The 22738-nt window shown below is 44.0% G+C and overlaps 1 protein-coding gene across 2 annotated transcripts in view; it reads right to left on the bottom strand.

Moving 5' to 3' along the window:
* Positions 1–22738, bottom strand: part of TNFAIP8 (TNF alpha induced protein 8) — a 144657-nt gene that overhangs the window by 67868 nt on the left and 54051 nt on the right. The window contains exon 2 of one of the 2 annotated variants that reach the window (XM_027546950.1): positions 4438–4854. The exons of the other annotated variant lie outside the window; for it this stretch is intronic. Coding sequence (XP_027402751.1) covers positions 4438–4450 — 13 coding nt within the window. The 5' untranslated portion in view covers positions 4451–4854. The remainder of the gene's footprint in view (positions 1–4437; positions 4855–22738) is intronic. 2 annotated transcript variants of the gene reach the window in all.

Here is a 22738-nt window from a genome sequence, read left to right as displayed (position 1 = left end):
TTGCGGGCACGCAGTTAGGATTGCTGAGGACATTTAACCAGCATGAGAGAAGTCAGCTGAGGATGAGACCCAACCACAGGAGGCAGATTGGGGAAAAAAAAAGTGGGTTCTAGACATCACAGGACTGCTAAATCAAATCTCATTCCAGTATGTAGCTAATAAAAAATCCACTTTGTTATGAGCCAGTCTAAACTAGGGCTCCTTTTTCACACAAGAAGAACCATAATGGATATAAAATTCTAGGCAGTGAATGAGGAGCATGCTCATTGACAGACAACATACACAAGTTATGAAATTACCATGTTTGGCAAAAAGAGAGAGACAAAGTGAAAGAGAAAGCACTACGCAAACAAACACAAATGCAGAAGAAGATGGTGCTATGAATTTCACACTACCTGTAATGGGAGCTTCGTTTTAGAAGGAAAGAAATGAAAGAATGGGGACAGAGTTAGGGAGGAATTGGTTCCCTCCACAAGATGGCACAACCTTATGCAGGACCTCACGTTCCGTGCACAAGATACAGGCCACGTGTGGTGAAGGACACAAGAATGACGCAGACAACAGCACAAGGCCACTGTCCTCTAGACTCAGCACTGGCCCAACCTTCATCAGAAAGCGTGATTGGAGGACTTGGCCAGCATCCAGAGGACAACTGTCATGAGATCTAAAGGAGATCGAAGAAGAGGGAGGGGAAAGGTTTGAATTAGCTCATAGCAAAGCAAGAATGTTAGGCAAAATTAGTTCAAGTCAGACTGTATTTGATGATAACCATTCACTCTCTCTTCAGCGGGTAATCCTGTTTTCAAATTCATTTTAGGTAATATGATATTCAATCTTACTAACTTTTATGGTGAGCAGTGATACTGAGAACTGGGATCAAACACTTGGGAATACAGAAATCATCTCTTAACTCTATCCAATTACTTAGAAATGAACACAGGGAAGCTTTACAAGATTGTAGATTCTTGAGTTTAACCACTGGGAAAATCTGAAGGATTTCTCTCTACACTCAGACATTTTTAGCAGAGGACTCTTCTGAGTTAAGAGGCCTGCTCCTTTCTTGTGTTTGCTGTGGGTCCTCTATAGGTAGGTAGTTCATGCTGTGGGAACAACCAAACACTTGCCCGAGGAGCCAACAGCACTTGGCTTCCTCATAGACCACTGCACTTGGAAGTCTGGGCCTATGTATGCTTGTGCACCCGACCTGGGCAGGCAGGGCTGTTAGGAAGCAGGTTCCCATCCCGGCTTTGGCAGTATGATGCTGGATACCCACGAATACCTGATTTGATTTCTTTGTCCTAAATTTCATCCATAAAATGAAAATATTAGACTAAATCAAGCAGCTTCTCATCTTATGGCTAGTGAAAGTAAAATTCATTATAATTTTCCACAGAGTGCTGAGTGCTAAGTTGGTTCAGTCATGTCCAACTCTTTGTGACCCTGTGGACTAAAGCCCTCCAGGCTCCTCTGTCCATGGGATTCCCCAGGCAAGAACACTGGAGTGGATTGCCATGCCCTCCTCCAGAGGATCTTCCTGACCCAGGGACCCAACCTGCATCTCCTGCTTTGGTGGGCAGACTCTTTACCACTAGCACCACCTGGGAAACCCCTAATTGTCCACAGCATGCCAGCGAATCTGGCCCTTCACCATCTCTCTGTCTTATCTCCTGTCCTTTTCCTTATCAGCACTCTAGCTGTTTCTGGAATACTGTGCCCATTGCCCATTAGGACCTCTGCATATGCTTGCCCTCTGGTTGGGATGTTCTTCCCCAGGATATTCACCCATAAGCCTTCCTCACAACTTTCAAGCGAGTCTAATATCACATTCTCTATGATGACACATAATTGCAAATCCTACACACACCCCCAATCTTTATCCTCCTATTCAGCTTAATTTTTTTTTCTTCCTTAGCATTTAGTAGTATCCCACCACCTACTATATATTTAACTTATTTATCTTACTGTCTATCTCTCCCAGGAGAATGTCTGTTCTCCAAGGGCAGGGATTTCTCTCTGCTTTTTTCACTGGTGTATGCCTGGTACCTGGAAGGGTCCCTGATGCAGAAAAGAAATTTAGTAAGTTTTTCTGAACAGATGGCTGGAAGGGAGGGGAGGAGGAGAACAGCTCTGTGCCAGCTCTGAGGTCTGTGGGCTGCAGTGTCTACAATCAGAGGGCTCTCCCCTGTCGCCCCTGTATGTGAAACACCAAAGCAGCCCAAAGCTGCATGGGTGTGCTTTCACCCAGCTGTAGACCCTCCCAAGGGCTGCTTCTTGCATGTCCCACGCTCTGAGCTGAAGGGCCATGTACACCACTCTCAGCAAGACCACAGCCTCCGCCGTATCATGTATTAAACAGATAACTAATGAGAACCTACTGTGTAGTACAAGGAACTCTACTCAGTGCTCTGAGGTGACCTAAATGGAAAGGAAATCCAAAAATGAGGGAATATATGTATATGTATGGCTGATTCACTTTGCTGTACACCAGAAACTAACACAACATTGTAAAGCAACTTTACTGCTGTTAAAATTAATCTTAAAAAGAGATCACAGCTTTTAAAATTGTCTATGGGAAACTCTTTATACTGGTACTCAGCTTCATTTTCTAGAGTCAAAATTAATACCATTTGAGGGAGCATAGTGGTATCCATCTCCTTTCTCAAATTCTTCACCTAAAATCCCCAGGGGGAAGAAAAGTGAGCTTCTCTGCGGTCAAGATGCTATGCTATGCTAAGTCACTTCAGTCGTGTCCGACTCTGTGTGACCCCATAGACGGCAGCCACCAGGCTCCCCCGTCCCTGGGATTCTCCAGGCAAGAATAATGGAGTGGGTTGCCATTTCCTTCTCCAATGCATGAAAGTGAAAGCAAAGTTGCTCAGTCGTGTCTGACTCTTCGAGACCCCATGGACTGCAGCCTACCAGGCTCCTCCATCCATGGGATTTTCCAGGCAAAAGTACTGGAGTTGGGTGCCATTGCCTTCTCTAATTTAACCGGCAGTGAGGAGAGGCAGTGATTTCAGCCAGTTCCACTAGATGGCAGCATGGTCTGGAGTGCTGGTATCCAAAGCTGACATTTACCAGCCACACTGGCTACAGAAGCTCCCACACACCCATCCTGTTCTCTTCCACACTTACTCCTTGCCGCCTCTTCACTTTTAGCTTGGCTATTTTCAACCAGTAATTTACAATCTGCTCCTAAATGGTTCGTGCTTAATCATGAATGCATTTAACTCCAGCCTTGGAATCGTTATGTCTGCTTCTTTCTGCCAAAGTATTAATACATTACGTAGCCCAACCTCCCTCTCCAAAAAACAAAAAAAACCTCACTTCTCCCACAAAACTTTCCCAACCAAGCCTGGCTCTGATTCCAACTGTATGTATGTGCTGTGATATAGTCAGACACATAACCATTTTTATATATTGGATAGAATGTATATATATATACATATATAAAGTTGACAGAGAATCACATGCACAGCTCTGGGCATCTGGAAGGCAAATGTACATTTTACATATATGATCTGCAGGTGACCACACTCCATATAACAGGAGTAGTCATGGCTCTATGAAATAGCATGGCTGCCAGAGGTTCAATTCATGGGTCAAGACACTAGATATGTTAACATTCATCTATGTCTTCCAAGTTTGAATTCCTTCCTAGTATTCAATTTTAGGTCCAGAAAGTCTTCTGAGCCAAAAAATTTCAGTTATCTAAAACAAAATATGATGTATAGATTTGAACAAGAATGTGTAAATACCAATATAACTTTTAAAGCTATTTTGAAACGCTCTATGTATTTCAATCTTTGAAAACTTTTCCAATCTACCTGAAAAATAAAATGAAATCTACTTGTAGAAGTATTATGAAAGGCTAAAAACAAGCCTAAGGTGTATTTTAAAGCACAGAAGGCCTTGTTTGTGAGTTCAAATTGCTTACTGGCTGTTAGAGGAAATGGCAGTGTCAATATTCTGACAAACCCCTACATAATGGGAGAACACAAATAAACACTGTTGGGTTTGCAGGTCTCTACAAGGTGTTCCTGACGCTATCAGATCACTGGAATCCAGGGACGTCTGAGAGTTACCAAACACACAGAAATTGTGAGAAGGAGAAATTTTATGTGCAAAAGTTCTCCATCGGTTCAGAGCCCCATTTCTGAAGCATTTTAATCCTTCATCCATTTAGAGATAAAACTGTCTACACGCAAACTCCAGATGCCATCTTTTCTACCCACAGTCCTCAAACAGCCCTTAGTCTCCTAACGCTCCTCCACACCCAGAGTCCTTGCAAAAGAAAAGCAGTGATTTTTCTGAACACAACCACTTGAAAGCTGTGACCAAAGGTTATTTCCCTGTAGACAGCAACACCATGGTGCTTAGTCATCGATTCCGACAAAGGTGTTACAACCAAATTAGTCTGGGCACTTTTTAACTCACCTAGTTTCGGCATTTTCCCCCGTATCAATCAGAAGGACAGCTTCCCAGAGTCTCAGCAGTCACATAGACCAGAGGAACATACATAGCCACCCTGCCGATGTCTTTTCCACGGCATCTGTACTGCCTTCAGGGAGTGAGTCTTCCTTGAGAACAATTCAAAGAATTTGTCCCATCCTTTCAAAAAACCAACCACAAGCATACCAAACCAATGCACAGAAGACACTGGTCAACAACAGTCACTTAAAAGTTGTCTTGCTTGTTATTCTGGAAGCCGGGTGTCGTCAGCTGTAGTGGAATGCATTGTGTAGCTTTTCACTGTGAATCCAGAGAGGTCTTCACGTCCACAGCAGGGACGGACTGGGTGTTGCCTGCACTCGCTACCCGTAAGCTACGACTGCACGGGGACACAGGGATTACCTGTGATAGGAGGATGGGAGACAGTTTCAAAATCAAGCAGAAACAGGAAGTCTAATGTTTCCACATGCTAGAAAAGAGGAGCAGATACTTAAAAAAAAAAAAAAAAGGAGCAGCCCCAATCATAGAAGCCCGGAAAAATTAAAAAAAAAAAAACTCATTCCTACCTGGCCTGTATAAACATGAATGTCTATTAATAGTAAGTGTTGCTTAAAGGTGTTCTGGTTCTCAGGAGAGCTAGAGAACAGAGTTCGGACAACTTTGCTACTTAAAATCGTTAGCCTTTTGCTTTTGAAGAGAATATGAGGTCTTTATACAGAATGTATGTATGCCTGCATCCATGCCCATGCAATACGCACAGGTACATACATAGAGATACAGGCACATGTATGTTCTAATAGTCTGTTTAGAAGCTTATTTATTAACCTTGGGCATTTGACAGTTATTATCACCCACAAGTCCTTCCCTCATCCATCCCCCCAGGCAAGGTTTGGCCAGTCCCACAAGACCCACTTCACATGCACCTCCTCTGTGAATCCCTTTTTCTAAAGATCCCAAATGGGTGTTAGGCTCTCAGCCTCTTCCTTTAATCCCCACAGCACCTCAACTGAACTTCCTTTCTGGGATCTTCTCACAGCTGTCCTTAGGTGGTCTATGGTGATCTATCTTATCTTCAACTCCATGGTAAGTTTCTTGACTTTATTCTTATCTTCTGCAGCAATAACACTCTGCTTTGAGCCTGTTTCTGCACACAGCAGAAATCATACCAAGTGGAATGCAATGGACAAATGCTTTACAGTCTGCTAGGTCAGGTTCAAATTTCAGCCACGCCACTTCCTAGTTTTGTAGACTTGCAAGTTACTTCACCTTCTGAACAATTTTGCTCTCTGTCCAATGAAAATAATATTGTCTACTTCATAGAACAGCTGTCAAGATGTAAAAAGAACCACGTGACGCAAATAACATATTGTCTGACACATAGTCACTGCTAGAATAGCAATAAGCATTATTGTTGACCTGAATTAAAATCAAATGCCTACTATTAATTCAGGGAAGAGGCGGAAAAAAATACCAAATCAACACCAACTAATATATTACACATTTCTTTGTAGCCTGAATTATCACATGACTAACTCATAGAGGTTTGAAGTTTATACTTTAGAAAACACCCTTTTGTGTTCCTTTGTGTTACTTCTCTAAATTCTGACTGGCCCCTTGATGTTATGACAACTTCAACAGGGATTAAGGGTCAAAGAAGATGCCAAGAGACAACCCCTCCTGGAAATGTAGGGTTCTAAATCATAAAGACGTCCCAAACTCTGATTCACTGTCAAGTCCAAGGGTAAATTACCAAATGTAAAGGACAGAAATGCTATATCTAAACACAGGAACCAGGCTCTCACATTTCCTTACAATGTGGCCTTGGTGGTAGCTGCATGTCTAGATGCCTACCAGGAACCATTCTGTCCACTGCTGCGGGAAGAGGGTGGAGCAGCATGGGGAAGCCGCCGGGAGGGACAGCAGGAGGCAAAACTGCGCAGCATCACAGAAAACAGCGGCCAGCACGGCCCGCAGCCCAAGTCGGGGCTCCAAACACACAGACCGGGGCGGTGATGCGGTCCTACCTATGAGAGGCAAGGGCAGAGTGGGCTGCAAGCGTTGGAGTCTCGTGCATCAACTGGGCACCTCCACACCCAGAGGACCAATCCCTGATTTTGGAAAGAGCACTCCAACAACAGGAGAATATAAAGCAACACAGCTACGGAATCCCCTGGAGGTTCAGTGGTTAGGACTCGGCACTTTCCCTGCTGGGGCCAGGGGATCGATCCCTGGTTGGGGAACTAAGATCATGCAAGCCCTATGGTGCAGCCAAAAAGAAAGGAACACATCTGGATGGGCTACAGATAAGGCAGGAAGTCAGGAGACCTCCTTCCTCTTTTATGTGAGACCAGAATGCCCAGGACTTACATGTTCAAAGCTATTAAAAGTCTGCCCTTTTTAAGCAGTCCCAGCAGTTATAATTTTAAATTCTACTCATCCCACATCCAACTTCATTTGGGAAGAAAGAAGAATTATAGACAGAGGCTAAACACAGGGAGCTCATAGAGCAGTTCAAATTCAGAGAACAGTCTTATGTAACAGTATCTAACCCACTTCAGTCGCCTTTGAAGATAAGAAGGCAACTCTCCTATGCGTCCCTAGGACTTGTAACTAGGAAAAACTAGGAAATCAGGACATTCTCGACAGATTTAAGGATCGACAGTTGTGACAGATACCCAACGCTGGAGCATCATCCGTGCTCTGAGACAGGAAAAGCAGCAGCAGCTGTGGCTTCTAGCCCTAGAAACAGTATGACGGCTTGGCGGCGGAGGAATCTGTCCAATCCAGCCTTACAAAGGCAACTGGTGCTCAGATGCAGGCATGGTTCTCTATCTTTCTGGTGAGCTTAGCTCTGCAGCTGAAGCAAGGTACTGCTCAGCACCCCAACACCCCGGGCCCCACCCCGGGAGCGTGAGTGGCATTGCTGGTGACGGATGCACCCCGGAGCTTCGCAGTGACAGTACATAAGCCGTTTCATTAGGGAAGTCTGCGAGCATCTTATCTCGTATTTCTCCTCCATCTATCTGCAACCACGTGACAGCGGCTTTCAGAAAACCAGCTTCTCCTCTTGAGTGCGCACGCTCTCCACGTTATCTGGGCATCTCACAGCAAGGCACTATCACTTCAATCATTTCACTGTCCCTACGCCCAGAGAAACCAGGTGACAAGCACAATTTCAAAGAGGTTAAGCCGATTATTCGACAAGGCCCTGCAAGCTGGGGCAGGGCAGAGAGCGAAGCCATGAGACCCAGAACCATCACCAAACACAGGCGCTCTCTCTGGCCTAGTTTCACTGACTGCTTATTACACACCCCAAGAAAGACACTTCCTCTATGGCTACCCACATCCTTATCAGCAGTGCATTCGACAAAATCACCACAAGGATAACGCAATTTATGGCTGCATGAAAATGTGTACCATTTGTGTATTTCAACAGATGCTATAGTCTCCAGGACAGAACTGGAAGTGTCTGCTAAACACCTTGACCTTCATGCTTTGGCATTCCCAATTTGCTCCCTAGTCCCTAGGGCATGATCCGGTGACTGCCAAGAGTACTGCTATCTTCTTTCCATTCAACCCTCCCCTCTTCCCATCAATCCTATCTAGACCCTCCTTTTCAGTCTTCTTCCTGCCACTGCAGCCCTCTCAACGGCCTCCCTGAAACCAGTGCTGCAAACAGGGCCTCCTCTTTGACTTGACTTGATTCCCTTTGTCCCTCGGCTCTTCTTCTGGGAGAAAGGAGTCATTGGCGAGGGAAGAAGGCAGGCTGACGGGGGATCATTCCAGGGCCTGAGTCTGGTAAAGTGTTCCAGAAGCACATTCTGAATGCTATCACAGAGACAATGAATGGTCACCTCTTACCTGAAAAGGCTTGTGCCAACAGGAGCGCATGTTTCAGGCCTGGAGGAGAGCAGAGAAACGCTACCAGATGCTGAGCAGCGTGTGTGATTTCCCTGTGTTCACTCGCTCTCCCTGAAACCCTGGGAGGTGGGCACCGTGATCCCTGAGCTGAGGAAACCAAGCTCCATAAATGTAACGTACTTGCTCAGGGTAAGGCCAACACAGGTACATGGGATCTCTTATTCCAAACTGGTTGGGTTTTTTCTTGTATATGGTTCACCAGAGAGCACACATAGGGGACTGTCTGAAAAATAACGAGAACACTTGGCAACCCACCTTTTAAGGACAGGCAGAGCAGAGAGTTCACCAGTGGGAACTGGAGCTGCTGTGGGCCAGCGCTGGCCTCAGGGACAGGGCAGGAGGGTTGGGGGACAGATTTCTCAAGTCCATCCTCACACTGACTCCCCACAAGGGGCCGCATAAAAAAGAAGTGTGGGAAGGCAGGTTTTTCTATCACATAGTATTTCTAAGTTTCAAGTATAAGTTTTATAAAATGTTACTCAGAAGCAGGCAAACAAATGAATAAATAAACAACTCACTGCTAGCTGCAGTACAGTGATGCCAGCAGCCAGATCGCAGCACTCTAGAATGAGCATTTCTGTCTGCTGTCCTAGGACGCTCAAATCTCTCTTCACACTCACACCACCAACGAAAACATTAAATCAGCCTTTACGAAGCACAGAAACACTGAGTGCCTGTTGCAATAAATATGCTGGCACTTGAACCTGGCTTATTTTCTGCTGAGCTGAGTATAAACAGAGTCTTGACATTTTATAGCATTCTTGCATTGCAAACCTTCATGTGAAACTGAACATGAGCCCTCATGATAAAATACTCAACTAATTAAACTCTAAATTTGCCAAGAAAAACTCTCCAATGGTAGAGTAAATTTCTCTATAAATTTCTAGAATTTCTTGTGAATATGCAACACACGGTATTTCCCAATTTGAATTCCTCATCTCCTTCTGTCACCAAACTTGATCATTTTCCTCTCTGTTTTAACCTCTATGGATCCCATCATCCCCCAGTCATCGCTGATTCCTCTCTTGCTTTGGACAATCTCTCATTTACCAAGTTCTGCTGTCTCTCCATCTGTGCTTCTCGCATTCTCCTTTGGATTTTGTTAAAACCTGTGCATTCAAGGTGGCAGAAGATGTTTTTTTTAAAAAGACAGCTTTCCAGAGAAGACCATGAAAGCAGTTCTACTTTCTGTCCCCCTTTAGACAACAGTGAGCTTTGTCATTGTGTAGTTTTACCCACGTGGCTATTTTGAAACCTATATTAAAAGAAGAAACCCAGCTTTCAGAAATGTTTCAGTTTAGCGAGCCATCAGGAATTACACCCTGTCTTGAGTTTCTCCTTGATTTTCGGCCCCCAGGAAAAACATACACACACCAGTTTTGACCATTTGCAGGGGAAGGATGATCACCCAGTTCGGGGCCTTATCCCATTGGTACCCAGAGCCCCGCACTCAGGCAGACAGCAATCATCACTTGTCTTCTGCCCCATCCTCCTCAGTCTCACAGCCTGAATGGCAGGCTGACATCAAACAAGCTCCTGCCACATGGTGACTGGGGAGCAGACATTGCCGAGCACACACCTCTCACCCCTGGAGAGATGTGAGAGCCCTGTATTCCCATCCCACTAAGTGGTCCTATTCTTCCAGATAAGGAGCCCAGAATTTCCTATCCTGTGCTACATTTCTGTCTCCCCACCTCTAGCCTCTCATCACCCAAAGTCTTTCAGGACAAAGGAGGGCATGTGGGCTAGTTTCATCCAGAAAATGCTCCCTGATACAGTAAAAGGATGGGCTAGACCTAAATTCATATGCTGCTGCAAATTCATATGACTCATCCCCAAAGAGCTTCTCTTCTGCACTGCATATCTCATCTTCCCACCAGCCATTCAGACTTGAAGCCTTAGTGTCATCTTGGATCTCCCTCTCCCCCTTCCAGCCACCAAGCTCTCACAACTCCCCACCCTTGCAGAGTGCCTCTGCCTTCCTTTGTTTCAACCCCAAAGCCCCATCCTATCTCAGGCCTCAGCTTCCTGCTCTTTTCACTCACTTGCCCTCATGGCACATCTTTTCAAAGCACATCATCATCTGTACCTAGAATTGAGTTGAAAATCTTCACTTTACCACGTCATTCTCCGATGGGGAATGTGCAGCACTTCCCAGCTGCTCATGGATCAGAGTCCACACTGTTAGCAAAGGATTCAAGATGCTCCCCAGCCGTGCCCCCATCAGCCTAGCACTGTTCTACTTCTGGGTCCCTGTTCACCCACTTTCCTTGGCCTCTGGGGTCCATCCCACCATCATCAGCTACAAACTACTGCCAGTCTCCCAAGGCTCAGTCACACAAGGCCATTGTGATGGCTATGTTGCTGTTGTTTAGTTGCTAAGTCGGGTCTAAGTCTTTGTGACTCCATTGACTGTAGCTTGCGAGGCTCCTCTGTCCATGGGATTTCCCAGGCAAGAATACTGGAATGGGTTGCCATCTCCTCCTCCAGAGGATCTTCCCAACCCAGGGATTGAACCTGCATCTCCTGTATTGCAGGTGGATTTGTTACCACTGAGCCACCAGGAAGCCCGTTACGATGCCTCAAGCCAGCTCCTCTTCCTCTATCTCCCTATGCGACTTGGAAGCTTCCTTACAGTCTTTAGCCCATTTTGTTCAAAGGGAGAGGCACCGTTATAAACGTCTCATCATCCCATGACACTGCACATTTCTAGGTGACAAGGAGATTGCTTCATTCATTCAAGAAAATCAACTCGCATTTATCCAGAACCTACTGAACGTCAGGTACCGACGTAGGTGCTGGGCTCATTGTGGGAAATAAAACACAAGAACTGACATTCAGTGGGAGGAAGATGTGGCAATCAAGTAAACACGTGAATAACTAAAGGGCAGATTTCAAGAGGTGCTGGGATGGAAATGAACAGGGCGTTCTGATGGAGACTGCGCTGGCAGAGGTGGCCTCGGAGGCCAAGCGCCGGAAGAACAACAGGAAAAGCAGCAAGAAGACAGGCACTCCAACCTGAGACAGGACAAGCCTGGCCACGCCAGGGAGAGGAGACGAGAGGGGGCCAGGGTGGCATCAGTGCTGGATGCACAAGGAACAAGTTGCTGGGAGTCGGGGAAAGGCCCACAGAGGTAAGGCCACATAGAGCATGGTCAGAAGTTTCTGTTACGTGGTGGAAATGGAGAGCAGGGCAAATGTCTGGAAGGCAAAGTGGCAATAAAGATCAAAACCTTCAGACTCCACATGTCCTTTGAACCACTTCCAGGAACACATCCAGGGAAACAGAGACAAGTGTGGACAGCTGCTAAAAGCAAGGCAGTTGTGTGGTGTTATGACAGTGGTAAAGATTAAAAACAGTTCACTCATCCAAACGGGAGATTGGTGAAGTGAATGATGGCATAGCTGTATAATGGCACAGAATACGGTCTTTAAAAATGATTTTAGAGAGTAACTAATAACATGTGAACTATTCACAAAGGCTACAAAGCAACATATAAAAGAAATCATATGAACTACTATACAATTTTTATAGAGAAAACTATAGGCATACAGAAACCAGCTGAGAGTTATAGTCACAAAATATTTTCTTCTGAGTGCTGAAGTTAAAGAGTAACTTTTTTGGTTGTTATTTTTCACTTTTTGGTCAAATTATAATCGATAAATATACTACACTCCCATGTGATGCTTTTGTTATAAGGGGGAAAAGGTTTTCAAAAACCTGTTAGTGGGGCGTCCCTGGCGGCTCAGTGGTAAAGAATCCACCTGCCGATACAGGAGACACAGGTTCAATCCCTGATCTAGGGAGATCCCACATGTCGTGGAGTGACGAAGCCCATGTGCCACAACTACTGAGCCTCAGCTCTAGAGTCCAGAAGCCTCAACTACTGAGCCTGCGTGCCACAACTAACAAGCCTGTGCACCCCCTGTGCTCCACAAGAGAAGTCACTGCAATGAGAAGCCGGCACACCACAACTAGAGAAAAATCAGTGCAGCAGTGAAGACCCAGCACAGCCATAAATACATAAATAAAATTATTCAACAAAAACACCCACACCTGTTGGTAACAAGAAGGTATAGCAGAGTGGATTTCCTATAAATAACAAAGGCTGCTGATCAACAGATGGCCGGGGCAGTCTTCTGTCTTTTTAGGGAATCTTCAGAGCAAAACAGAAAAACAAAACAACAAAACAAAACTCCCTAGAACTTCAGGCAGGAAGTGGGTCATTCGTTTCTCGATGATTTCACTGACTCAGTACTGACTGTCAGGCCCCTCGGGTCCTCACAGCGAAGAAGCTGGAGATAGGTGCTCCGACGGGATGGAGACTGGAAACCTCGCCCGGCAGCTCCCAGCCCTGGGGCTGAAGTCTGAAATGCCAATCTGGACCTTCTAAGGGAAAAGCCTTTCCCCATTCTTCTTTAGATTCATTACAACTGAGTCAAACACTCTCACTTATATTATTACAGGTTAAATATGATTACGTTTTTGTCTCTTAAATAAGATTTACTGTGCAAGCCCCCGAACACACTGTGGTGTGTAGGCTTTCTTCCCAAACAGGTTTGAAAATGTAATAAATGATTCAGACAAGTCCCAACAAGTCTCAGGTATTCTGATGCCAGCTTATGAGTGCCCAAGGTGAAAAACGTTCACTGCAGAGGCCCATTCAGCCAGCGTGCCCTGCTGCTGGCCCCTGGGTCACAGAGGTGGTTTGGTTCCCTGTCCTGTTTGGTAGCCTTCTAAGCTCAGCACTTAATGGCCACTCAAAGAGCATATGTTGAAAATGATTTGCTAGCAGAATTCCACATATTTCTTTTAGTTCTGTTTTTAATAATCCCCTGGAAGCCACAGAGCTGAAGGAACTATATACATGGGATTGTACATGAAAGTAGATTTTTTTTTTTTACTCTGGAAACCTTAAAAATTTTAAGACAAATTAAATCAGAGATTGAGGACACTGACAGTTACTATCCAGGGCCTCTGTCTTCCCATATTCATTCAACACATATTTATTGAGGCCTTCCTGTGCTCCCAGTAGCCCTTAGAATAAGTAATAAACAAAGGGGCCAGAGGAGGTAAATGAAGGACTGGGAGAGGGGATGGGCAGAAGGACGGGAGGAAGGAAAGGAGACAATTACTTCCAAGATATTCTAACAGCCACGATCAGTTTGAGAACAGGCTATTAAGGATCTTATAAGACCTATGTAAAAATTTAGAGTTTCTCAAAACTCTGATTAGGCATCTTAATTAAGCAGGGGATGCACAACCAGGTGGCTATTTTGTAAAGACCAATAAGAGCACAGGAAGTCAGACTGGTGCAGAGGCGGAGGTGGGGGCATGTGGCATGTCAAGTGTTCTTGAAGGAATCTAGGTAAGAGATGATAGTGACACCCTGATCTCAGGTGGTGGCAGTAGGCTGGGACAGGCAGCGCACAGATTCTACAGCTATTGAGTGGGAGAACCGGTAATATTGGCAACTGACTGACGTAAAGGAGGATGCCTTCCAGGCTTCTGGATAGTCAGTTAGATCACTACTGAGGGGAAAATGCAAAGAGTAGGTAAGTTCAGTTGACTTCCCATCACATTTGAGTTGCCTGTGAGATGTCTAAGTATTGATAAACACTTTACAACTGGACAGACAAGTCTAGGCTAGGCTTGAAATATACCTTTGACGGTCATTACCACGTAGAGATTCTGATATCCCAGGAATGGGTGGGGTCATCAAGGGAAAGAGTGGACTAAGCAGGGCACAGAGGGACTTCCCTGGTGGTCCACTGGTCAAAACCCCATGCTTCCACTGCAGGGGGCATGGGTTCAATTCCTCTTTGGGGAACTAAGGTCTCACATGCTGCATGGCATGGCCAAAAAAAAAAAAAAAAAGACAGGACTTCAGAGGACCCAGACAAAGCCCTAAGAAGTACTGACATTTAAGGGATGGACAAAGAAGAGGAAGGAGCCTGCAGTGGAGACTGAGAAGGGATAGAGACAGAAAAGAAAGAAATCAGGAGGGTGGATTGTCAAGGAGAGGACCGCGTATAGAAAACAGGATAAGTGGGTCCATCAGAACATTCTCTATGCCTGCATCTCCATTTCTTCTCTGTAAATAGGTTCATCAGTATTAATTTTCTAGATTCCATATATATGCATTAATATGTGATATTTTCTTTTCTCTTTCTGACTTACTTCACTTTGTATATATAACATGAATGATTCGTGTTGATGTATGGTAGAGACCACCACAACACTGTGAAGCAATTATCCTCCAATTAAAAAAAAGAAGAAGAAAACAAGAGCAGTAGGGATTTGCACTGAGCAGTCAAGAAGGAAGTGAATGGTGGCTGTGCACCCACCATCGAAATCCCAGATGCTGCTCCACTTCTTCCCCACCCTTGATATTTCTGGAGTTGGCTGTGAGCAGGCAGGGGCTAAACAGGAGGAAGCAGAAAAAAGAAGGTTCTGAGATAAACAGGTCAGGAGATTCTGGACATAAGCCAGTGTGATCTGATCAGGGGCTGGAAAAGGGGCCAAAGGCCATAGAAGTCACAAAACATGAAGTTACATAGGTGGCATTCTGTTGTTCTGTCCAAAGTATTTACTGGTCATCTGCTATGTACAGGCACTGCCTACAGTGCTGGGCATAGAGCGGTGACAAAACCCTAGGCAGAAAAACAGGATTTCAAGCAGACAAGTTTTTCCTTCCCTGTGGAAGGGAAAAACAAACCAGAATCAAGGGGAAGAATGACTGGGAGAGAGGAGCATTTTGGATGGGGTGGTGCCTGAGCAGAAAACTGAGAAGAGTGGGGGAAAGAGATAAGGAACAGGCTAAGGGGAGAGCCTTCCAGGAAGAGGGAAGGGTGGGTGCAAGGGCTCTGAGGCAGGATCAAGTTTGGAAAGTCTGAGGAAGCAGCAAGGGAGTGTGGGCCAACGGGAGAGGAGGAGTGGGAGTGGTAAGAGATGACATGGGAGAGTTGGGCCAGGGGCCAGGTCAGGAAGCCCACAGCTCAGGGCAAGGAGGGTGGCCTTCACTGGTTGTGATGGGAAGACACAGGAGGGTTTAGAGCAAGGCGGTGACACAGTCTGCTGGGTTTTCTGAGAGTACTCAGATGACCTGAGAAGTAGAGGGGGGCGAGGGGTGCGGCAAGAGCACAGGAGGCATTGGAGGCCACTGAGGCCATCAAGATGAGAAACAGTGGCGGAGGGGAAGGGGAAAGAGGTGAGATACGCATGTTTGGAAGAGAAACAAACAGGACTGGCTGTTGCACTAGCTGTGGAATGATGAGGGGTCAAGATGCCATCTAAGCTTTTAGCCTGAAAGCTCAGTATACAAATATGCCGACAGAGAAGGACAAAGCCAGGGGAGGAGAAGGTTTGGGTTAGAAGAATGGCTGTGGAATCAAGATGTCTATTCCTATAAAGACAATGTGGCACATATATAAAATGGAATATTACTCAGCCGTAAAAAAGAATGAAATAATACCATTTAAAGCAATGTGGATGGACTTAGAGTTTATCATACTAAGTGAAGTCAGACATAGAAAAGACAAATTTCATATGATATCACTCATATGTGGAACTTTAAAAATGATACAAATGAACTTATAAAACAGGAATAGACTCACAGACTTATAAGAACAAACTTATGGTTATCAAAGAGGAAAGGAGGGGCAGGGATAAATCAGGAGTTTGGAATTAAAGTATACCCACTACTATATACTTTTCATCCCAAAATCCCAAAGAAGGGCAATGCCAAAGAATATTCAAACTACCACACAATTGCACTTATTTCACATGCTAGCAAAGTAATGCTCAAAATCCTTCAAGCTACACTTCAACAGTATGTGAACCGAGAACTTCCAGATGTTTAGAAAAGGCAGGGGAACCAGAGATCAAATTGCCAACATCTGCTGGATCATTGAAAAAGCAAGAGAGTTCCAGAAAAACATCTATTTCTGCTTCATGGACTATGTTAAAGCCTTTGACTGTGTAGGTCACACCAACCTGTGGGAAATTCTTCAAGAGATGGGAATACCAGACCACCTTACCTGCCTCCTGCAAAACCTGCATGCAAATCAAGAAGCAATAGTTAGAACCAGACAAGGAACAATGACTGGTTCCAAAATGGGAAAGGAGTACGTCAAGGCTGAATATTGTCACCCTGCTTATTTAACATATATGCAGAGTACATCATGCACAACGACGGGCTGGAAGAAGCAGAAGCTGGAATCAAGATTGCCGGGAGAAATATCAATAACCTCAGATATGCAGATGACACCACCCTTATGGCAGAAAGTGAAGAGGAATTAAAGAGCCTCTCGATGAAGGTGAAAGAGAAAAGTGAAAAAGCTGGCTTAAAACTCAACAGTCAAAAAAACAAAGATCATGGCATCCAGTCCCATCACTTCATGGCAAATAGATGGGGAAACAATGGAAACAGTGACAGACTTTATTTTCTTGGGCTCCAAAATCACTGTGGATGGTGACTGCAGCCATGAAATTAAAAGACGCTTGCTCCTTGGAAGAAAAGCTATTACAAACCAAGACAGCGTATTAAAAAGTAGAGACATTACTTTGCCAGCAAAGGTCCATAGAGTCAAAGATATGATTTTTCCAGTAGTCAGGTACAGATAAGAGATCTGGACAATAAATAAGGCTGAATGCCAAAGAATTGATGCCTTTGAACTATGGTGCCGGCGAACTCTTTAAGAGTCCTTTGGACAGCAAGGAGATCAAACCAGTCAATCGTAAAGAAAACCAACCCTCAATATTCATTGGAAGGACTGATGCTGAAGTTGAAGCTCCAATACTCTGGCCAAGTGATGAGAAGAGCCAACTCACTGGAAAAGACCCTGATGCTGGGAAAGATTGAGGGCATGAGGAGAAGGGGATGACAGAGGATGAGATGGTTGGATGGCATCACTGATTCAATGGACAAGAGTTTGAGCAAGCTCTAGGAGATGGTGAAGGACAGGGAAGCCTGGGGTGCTGCAGTCCATGGGATCACAAAGTGTTAGACATGGCTGGGCAACTAACTGCACAACAACATATATGAGAGATAACTAACAAGGACCTATTGAATAGTACAGGGAAGTATATTCAATATCTTATAATAATGCATAATGGAAAAGAATCCAAAAAATGGCTTGATTCCACAGCCATTCTTCTAACCCAAACTTTCTCCTTCCCTGGCTTTGTCCTTCTCTGTCAGCATATTTGCATACTGAGCTTTCAGGCTAAAAGCTTAGGTGGCATCTTGACCCCTCATCGTTCCACAGCTAGTCCAACAGCCAGTCCTGTTCATTTCTCTTCCAAACATGCAGTGATTCAGAATCCAAACTGAATTACTGTGCTGAAATGAATACAATATTGTAAAATCAACTATATTTCAATAAAATTAATTTTAAAAAATGATGCCCATGAGTCTTCCCCAGAGATTCTAAGTTAATCAGACTTGTGTGAGACCTGGCCCCTCCTTCACTTTTCTACCCACGTCAGGTAAAGAAGCACTGCCCAGAGAGTGTGAGGACAGCAAAGGTCCTTGGAAGGAGGAGTTAAGGAGGTAGGAGAAAAGGTGGTTGTGATGCCCTGGAAGCCAAGTCTAGAAAGTGTTCTAGGAAGGAGGAGGGATGAAGGATGCTGAATCTGCTGAGCCTGAGGGTGGAGGGGATGGAGAAGTGGCCACAAGGTTCATTAAAACAGAGGTTTCTGGAACTTCCCTGGTAGTCCAGTGGTTAAGACTTTGCATTTCCAATGCAGGGGACGTGGGATACATCCCTGGTTGGGGGAACTAAGACCCCATAATCCTTGTGGTGTGATCTACCCTCTGCCAAAAAAAATAGAGGTCTCTGCTGACCTTAACAGAAGCAGTTTTGGAGGAGGGGAACGGTGAAGAGGGCAGTAAGAAGGGGAGATCACGTGCGGAGATACTTCCATGGGAAAGTTCTACTGGAACCCAGAGCAGAGAAGTAGGGTGAGAGTTAGAAGGTTATTTCAGATTAAGGAAGTTTCGTTTCATTTGTTTTTCTGAGTCTCAATGTGCTAACATTTTTGGCACAAGTGCCTTCTCTGCATCATTGGCTTTCATCTGCTTTTTAAGATGAGTGACAAAAAGGCATATTCGGATACTGATGAGGATTGTTCCCACATGGAGAAAGAAAAGGATGTTGTACAAGAGGGGGTTAGTTGCAGGAGGACTTGCACGAGGTAGAGAGAAAAAGCCATTAATAATAGGACCCTGAATCTGAAATTCCCCTTCAAATGCCAAGCGTCTTCATTTTTCATTACTCAGGGGAGGTAATATGTCCTAAAAATCACAGAATGGCTAGACAGCAGTGGGACTTAAAGATCATCCTATCCAAAGTCCACTACTAATCCACAGCTGAAATCCTATTTCCCTTCCCATTCGTGGTCTTCCTCACAACCTCCATTGAAAGGGACTTTCTATACCTCTTCACTTAACCATCTTACACTTCACAACTCCACGGTTCATGATATTTTTGGATACTCCCTGAACTGAGCCAGAAGCTATTTTCCTGTGTGTCAATCCCCTGGTTCTGGTTCCATATGTTCAGGACACAAAGAACATGTCTAATTCCTCTTCTACGTCTTTCAAACATTGGGAAACGACTAATTCTTGCTCCACTCTCTTATTCCCATACTCCCAAACCAAATCAATTCTTTTTATATGTATTGACAAACAGGTCCCCATTTTAGGAAATATCTAGACAGGGGCTACCAATCAACCCAGTTGTCCTTTAATATGATGAACTTGTAGGCAAACATACTGCGGTAAAAGTTACACCCATGGATATACAAATTACGCACAACAGCCCTGGTTTCCAAGAAACCAGGGTGGCTCTTGGTGTTCTCCTTCTAGGTTTGGCTTGATCCAGTCAATCCTTAAGCACTAATTTAATTCTCCGACATATCCTGTCCCCCAATCCCAGGACACAACCTCCCCTCAACACACACATCCACCACATATGCACACTCTGACTCTCAGCAGAATACGGTCCATTTACTATTAAATACAACTGTCATTAAGCGTCTTGTCATGATTCTCATGGCAGTCCAGTTTTTAGTAAGTTCTATACTATAAATTTGGATTAATTTTTACAGACTTCATTCAATAAAACTCCAAAGTCAGAAGAAAAACATAAATGTTTAGCTATCCAAAGAGTACTTGGATGACCCAGAGGGATGGTATGGGGAGGGAGGAGGGAGGAGGGTTCAGGATGGGGAACACATGTATACCTGTGGTGGATTCATTTTGATATTTGGCAAAACTAATACAATTATGTAAAGTTTAAAAATAAAATAAAATTTAAAAAATACAATTATAAATTAATTTAAAACCATAGCTACAAAAAAAAAAAAGGTTTAGATTAAAATTAAAGTATCCCTTGGATTATGGAGTTATTGCTGAAACTCAATGAAGAAACAGGATATGGGATTTCAACAAAGACATTTGGAGTATTCATGCCAAATATTACATGAGTTGTTATTCTTCTAGTCTTAATTTAAAACATTCCAACCACTAGGTATAAAAGGGACCCAGCAGACCCAGCACACAAGAGTGTTGGCATAATGCCTCAAATTGCAATAAACTAGACTGAAACAATTTTAAAGTTATTTTAGTTATTAATGTATAGTAGGCCCTGAAATGTTTAGTAAATGAATAGATTGCATTACGTGGAGTAAAAGGGCCCCTCAACCCCAAAGAAGAGAAAAACTGAAAAACTATTATAGACATAACCCCAGATTCATAAACATGAATTTAACTTTAGTACAGAAGGCTGATGTAGAACACTAAAGGTACTACTTAAAATCTCTTGAAATCTCCATAAAGAGACAAAAATTTTTTAAAAATTGGTAGTCAACCACTTGCATAAGGATCAATGAATTCAGAGCTACTTCAAGAGCTTTAACTATCATTTTCATAGGTTTTTAGAAACACAGTTTTGAGTATATTCAGTATATTATATTTAATATTGAATTTCACCACTTGAATTAAATTTGACAAGTGTACCCAGGAAAATTCAACTTGTTTATGGCAAATATCTTTTATGTGTGTTATGCTCTGGAAAACTGGGTATGTGCAGAGGGAGATAAAGTTCATTAAATTAATTATACAATATAATAAATATAGATGAAAGAAACTGCTAGAAAAGTATTTCTGAGTGTCTCAGAATTAGAGCAAACGATAACTGCACTAAAATTAAAAGTGCCTTTCCTACCTTCCTCATATCCAATCAAAAGGAAAGAAGAGAAAATAAAACTCTACAGCCCATAAAATCATATTTCTCATAGCCCATGTATAATCACTTTCAAATGATTCACTCTCTGATTTTAGAAAACTTTATATATAAAAAACAACCAATTCAAAAGCTTACTTAAAAATTATTGATTTGGGCTAATCTACATAGGTTTAATTTTCCTAACTTCAGTTTTCTTCCAAGCCATTCAAGTGCAATAAACTTAGAGAACCACAAGACAGCCTGTCCAAAAAATCAGACCCAGGAGATGCTCCAGCTCCAAGAACAGGCCAGGAACACACCATCAGACCCCTGTGACGGCAGGCACAGCAGAGGCATTTGCTAAGCCACTCCCTTCTCCTCATCTTGCTGGGAGGCCAAAAATGTAAACTTCTTCATGCTAGGCTTTCATCTCAATGGCCCTACCCACTGCTCTGACGTATCTCATTTCTTAAGCCTGATTATTCTCGAGCGCTGCTTCCCAACCTCAGTACCACTGACATTTTCTGCGTGATGGTTTTTGTTATGGTAGAGCTGTCTGTGAACTGCAGGTTGTTTAGCTGCGCCTCTGGTTTGTACCCAGTAGGTACCAGGAAGCAGACCCCTCCCCTGGTTGTGGCAATCAAAAGTGTATCCAGACATTGCTAATGATCCTTGGGAGGGGGAAGAGGGGCACAAAACTGTCCCTGGTTGAGAGACACTGTTCTAGAGCACTGGTTCTGGAAGGACCTGAGGACTTTTGAAAAATACTGATTGCAAGTCCCACCCACCTGCCCCCACCCCCATCCCCACATGAGATTTTGATTTAATTCATTTGGGCTGAGTGGTGAGCATCTGAATTTTTAAAAGCCAAGAGATTCTAAATTATGCAGCCAAGTGTAAGGATATCTGCCCTAGAGTTATCAATGATAGCAAGGAAGTCATTGAACCAATTTAAGGCAACACAAAAATGCACTGTGATGCACTATTGTGAAGTTGCTCAGTAGTGTCCTACTCTTTGCGACCCCATGGACTGCAGCCTGCCAGGCTTCTCCACCCAGGGGGTTTTCCAGGCAAGAATACTAGAGTGGGCTGCCATTTCCTTCTCCATGGGATCTTCCTGACCCAGGGATCGAACCTGGGTCTCCCACGCTACAGGCAAACTCTTTGCCCTCTGAGCCACCAGGGAAGCTTCCTCCAAATTAGAGTATTTTTTTATGTTGGTATTAAAATCTATACAATTATAGTAAACCAGTAGAGGAAATGGAAAAAGGTTGACTGTAGTCCTGATCTGACAACTTCTTTTCCATTTTGATTGGACAGGAACAAGAGCAAAAAGACTTGCTTGAATCTTAATGCTATATCTTCATACACAGATGGGGTGATTTAGAAACCAAGCTTCATAGACAGGAAATACAGAACTATGTCCTCACAGGGTGAAAACACCAGCTGTACAATGAAGACACTCTGGAGTTGCCATCTCTTTATGAGCACCACTAAACTGGCCTTGGAGAAATGCAGAGTTCCTTAAAAACAATACACAAGCAATCTGTGGGCTGGAAAGACACTCAGAGAACCCACATGAGAACTGAAATCAAGCCCTTTCCGGTGGGATCATGCTTGTAATAGATGACATTACCAGGGACCTACCTGGAGGGGACAGCAAAGTTGGAGCCCTGCACAAAAGCTTCATGGCTACAAACAACCCCAAGTCTTCTCTTCCTCCCTTATACCTCTTCATCCTCTGCCAGCCTCACTATGTTCAACTCTAGGCTTAGTTCCAACTTTTGCAGAGAATGGCATGGCACTCCCCCAGAAGGCACTGTTCCCCTAACTGCCTGGTCTCTGGCTGTGGCTTTCCGGCCAACCACGTGCCAACCTATCAGCTGGGCTGACAGACGGACTGCTGTTCTTTAAGTTGGAAGAACAGCAAGTAGACACATGCATACAAACATAAAGTGATTCTTCTGCCAGTTCAGCAAGGACACTAACCAGCAATTTGTATTGAGTATTTATGATGTGTACAGTACTTTGCTAAGAACTGTATATGCATTATCTCACTGACTCCTGACAGTACTTTAAAGGAGATGCTAGTACTGTCTCCATTTGGTAGAAAAATTTATTGAGGCTTATGCAG

Source organism: Bos indicus x Bos taurus, chromosome 7 (genome assembly GCF_003369695.1).
Source record: "Bos indicus x Bos taurus breed Angus x Brahman F1 hybrid chromosome 7, Bos_hybrid_MaternalHap_v2.0, whole genome shotgun sequence".
Lineage (NCBI taxonomy): Eukaryota > Metazoa > Chordata > Mammalia > Artiodactyla > Bovidae > Bos > Bos indicus x Bos taurus.
The sequence above is the reverse complement of the archived record's forward strand: the minus strand, read 5'-3'. Positions and strand labels throughout refer to the sequence as shown.